Source organism: Phoxinus phoxinus, assembly GCF_949152265.1.
Source record: "Phoxinus phoxinus genome assembly, chromosome: 2".
Taxonomy (NCBI): domain Eukaryota; kingdom Metazoa; phylum Chordata; class Actinopteri; order Cypriniformes; family Leuciscidae; genus Phoxinus; species Phoxinus phoxinus.
The window spans coordinates 51,640,843-51,644,927 of record NC_136877.1 but is presented as its reverse complement, the minus strand read 5'-3'; the positions used below and the strand labels follow the sequence as shown (position 1 = coordinate 51,644,927).

At 35.9% G+C, this 4,085-nt stretch overlaps 1 protein-coding gene across 1 annotated transcript; it reads left to right on the top strand.

The window, feature by feature from the left end:
- The first annotated feature begins 1,470 nt into the window (after positions 1–1,470).
- LOC306993314 (uncharacterized protein) lies at positions 1,471–3,639 on the top strand. The gene is made up of 11 exons (XM_079603002.1): positions 1,471–1,592; positions 1,682–1,750; positions 1,887–1,918; positions 2,003–2,140; positions 2,217–2,351; positions 2,435–2,518; positions 2,604–2,692; positions 2,778–2,880; positions 3,152–3,288; positions 3,377–3,437; positions 3,506–3,639. Exons 4-10 carry the CDS (start codon positions 2,012–2,014, stop codon positions 3,402–3,404), a joined length of 705 nt encoding a protein of 234 aa, XP_079459128.1. The 5' UTR covers positions 1,471–1,592; positions 1,682–1,750; positions 1,887–1,918; positions 2,003–2,011; the 3' UTR covers positions 3,405–3,437; positions 3,506–3,639.
- Positions 3,640–4,085: the final 446 nt, after the last annotated feature.

Genomic DNA, 4,085 nt, shown 5'->3' with positions numbered 1-4,085 from the left:
ACCTCACACGTTCATCTCTCTCTCTCTCTCTCACACACACACACACACACACACACCATGAACACACACACACACACACACACACACAAACAAACACAATTAAAAACATGTTTTGTTCTTTTTTTTCAGGAAACCAGTGTAGAGGCTTTATTATCTGATAGAGCAACATTTGGCTGTGAATTGGACTCCGCTTCGCTCTGCTCTGACAGTTTCAATAAATAAAATAAATAATTTGTGAAAATACATTGTTTGTTGTGAAGTAAATTCCCCTGCATGAATCGTGCAGAAGACAACTTGCAACTCTGCAATAATTGCATCATGCACAACAGTCCTGCAGGAAGTTAAATATTATATTATATTGTATTATATTATATTATATTATATTATATTATATTATATTATATTATATTATATTATATTATATTATATTATATTAAAACCCTGCAGGGATGTAATTCCTGGAGGATATAATTCCTGCATGTTTTCCTTCATAAAATTCCTGCAGGTATTCCTTCAGGAAAATGAGCTGAAAATCCTGTAGGAAATCTGCATAATATTCCTGCAGGATTCCTGTAGGTTATTTTTGTAAGGGTGTCTCTAGTCTAGTGGTTAAACATGAGATCATTCGTCTTGTGTATGCTATATCTAACGGGCGATAATTGATCTCATTATTCTTTAATTTGTTCCCAGGCAAATCGTTTTGGTTGAGGGCAAAGTTTAGTTTCATAACTTTATATAAATGATTTAGGCTATTTATCTTTAACGTTGTAGCCTGCAGACTTATGTTTGACTGAATCGTTTAACTTACTTTATTTCTTGACTTGTATAGCTTCTTATGCCTTTTAGGCTACTTATACTTTTATAATGGCTATTATTGATCAATAAAACTGAAATGTAACAAAAAGAGACAGGGTTGTGTCATTTTATTCGATAGAGCCTATGTAAGAATATTTTAATATATAAACCGTTAGCAGAAATAAGTTAAATTTAACTAAGTTAAAATTACAATAAAAAACAATAGACTGTTTTTGATTCATGTGTATTATTCTAGATAATTAATGAAGTAGCCTAGTTACATGCTTGTGTGCATATTTAACTATGAGGGACTAAAATGGAAATGGATGATTCTTTCTCTTTCTTTCAGAAATGTGTGAGAGTGAAGAGAGCCAGAGAGCCATGATGGCATATTGTGCACCCACCCAATGCCCCAGAAGTAATAGTTTTCTTCTGCTATTTATTGTACAACATTAAACTTTTAACAGATTTGTTTGTTACAACTAAGGCGAGGTAATAATGTATTTTTATATAACTGTGTGTAATTAATAGTGCTGTTATCCCTTTTCTCTATAGCCTACATTTATCACTATTACAATGTGTTTTTCCATCCAACAACAGTCTCATTGGAGACTCTACGCCCGACGTAGGGCTGAGAGAGCGGCAAAGACCATGGGGAACAGCCTTGGCATTGACATTTCTTGGTTCGGCTTGGCTGGTCTGCGGTGGAAGAGCCTTCTCCCTTGCTTTTTTTTTTTGCACGATGGAGTTAATTTCACCATACCTGCGGCGTGACATTAACCTGGATGATGTGAAAGGTAGTAAATTACAGTAGATTGTTTCATTTTTTATTTTAGAAGTAAATGTTAATGCCAAATTTAAAATATTACATTTACAACCTTTTCAGGTAATATTAATGATGACCATGATTACTGCCTGAAGACAGACATGGCAGGAGGTGATGCATCACGCACAGGTATGTTTTATCTGATTTTGATATTAGAGTTAGATTAGCATTTTTTTTTAAATATTTAAAAATTTAATATAAGTAACTTTGGCAAAGATTTGTGACTGATCCAAACGTGTTCACAGAAATTGTTCGTTTTTCTTAGGATCGCTTTCACATCTTGGAGCTTGAGAAGAGGTACGATGCCAAATAAATTGAAGGATGTTATACATTATATAATACTGTATATGTCAAACAATTACAAAGCATTATTTTTTCTAGGAAATTTATATGAAAATTTTGAGTGAGGAAACCAACAGAAAGCGGCCACTCATTCAGTTTCCGAGATGTCAGGCCACAGTTGAAGATTTTGAGACACTGTGTCCACAGAAGAAAAGTTTCCCTTGGCTCAATGACGACGTTAGTTGTCCACAAACCTCCTATACTTCTTATATTATTAAACAACATTTTTATGGTAACCTATTATTTCTTTTAGATTCTTGACACAAGGATCGCACAGCTCTGTAAAGCACATGGCGGAACTGCATTACAGGTGCACACATTTGTTCTCTGGTGGCGATCCTTCACTAACACGAAACATGTGGATGACAGTCACATTTCTTGTCTGAAGGTAAATGAAAATCTCTAAATTAAATCTTAGGGGCAGAGGGGACACATTCCAGCACCAATTATTTACATACAAATATTTTAAAGGACCTTGATGAGAATGACATGGTCCTTATTCCAAGAATTGTTGGTGGACAGAGCCCTGAAAAGGGAAATCACTTCATTTTGTGGGTATGTGTGGAAAAAATATATATACATGTTTGCTCAACAGTTGTTACTCTTTGTGGTTAAAGCGGTTTCTTTTTGTTTTGTAAAGGTTTTGGATGGTTTGAGGAATCACATTCGAGTGTACGACCCCATTGGCAACTACAAGTCCATTTCTGAGATGGACCTGGCTATACTATGGTATTTTGTGCATTGTAAATGGCAAAATTGTTATCTTCATTTACTAATGTACATTTCTTAATTTCTTTTTTCTTTTGTAGAAAAGCAATGCATTCCGAAATACTTGGGACTTGGGAAAATGGACTGTTGAGTACCCAGAACAGTGGAGGCTGTCTGACTCTAACAACTGTGGGGTTTTGGTCTGTACAGTAAGTTAAATGAATGCTTTTTTTTTTTTCATTTAGCTGACGCTTTTATCCAAAGCGACTTACAATTGCTATATATATCAGAGGTCGCACACCTCAGGAGCAACTAGGGGTTAAGTGTCTTGCTCAGGGACACATTGGTGTCTCACAGTGGATTCGAACCCGGGTCTCTCACACCAAAGGCATGTGTCTTATCCATTGCGCCATCACCACCCCATTATATTTTTTGTGTATTACATCTACATTACTTCAACAACTGTGTTAATTGCATTAGATGGCAGAAATGGAGGTGAGGGACAAATGGACCTCTATGAAAAACGAGGTGATACAGGGAGAAGATCTGTGGTATCTGAGAAGATATCATGCATCATCAATGGCAGCATATGCTGTTCAGCATATGACGTATACAAGGTATGTGTAAAATGTGTGTCCTCAGTCATATAAACCAACTTATAAGTTTAATAATTCTAGTAAAACTATGTTTTTTTTTTAAATATAGGACAGTTGAGGAGGTGGGGAAAAAGTGAATTTGTTCTATTGTCAGTGACACTGAAATCCAGGTACATATAAGATTTTACGAAATAAAAAATGTCTAGATATTGTTTGCTATACTAAATATTTTTTTCAGGAGTTGTTCCAAGGAATTGTAAAAGGCTCACTGAAACCCACGTGGAACAAATGGTGGCAAACGAAGACTGGTAAAATGGCAAAACCAAAGAGTTTTCATCCAGCCTTGTCAGCACATGTTGAGGAACTTCTGGGACACATTGACAACATTGTGTTTAAGAAAAAGGAGGACGAAAAGCTCGAACATTTTGACCTTATAATGTGTGAACTGATTCCTGAGGTATGCATTTTATGGGATCGTTTTGGTACAAATATGTATGTCTGATTTTTTTATTTTTGGGTGAACTAACTCGTTAAACTAACTTCAGTAATTACTTTTAAAAAATCTTTTGTTGTTCAGGTCAGCCTTATAATACTGAGACGAACGGAAGGTTTCAGTCACTTTTGGGCTGAGATATCTTATCTTGTGGAGTGTGTCATTAAAATGGCCTAGTGTCACAACATCCGCCCGTTCAGGCTCTTCGTCCACCAAATGACGACAAGGTTCAGCGAGCTAACTCCGCCTGCTGCGCTGCACCTTTGAGTTTGCCCATCTGAGTACATTTACATTTACATTTACATTTAGTCATTTAGCAGACGCC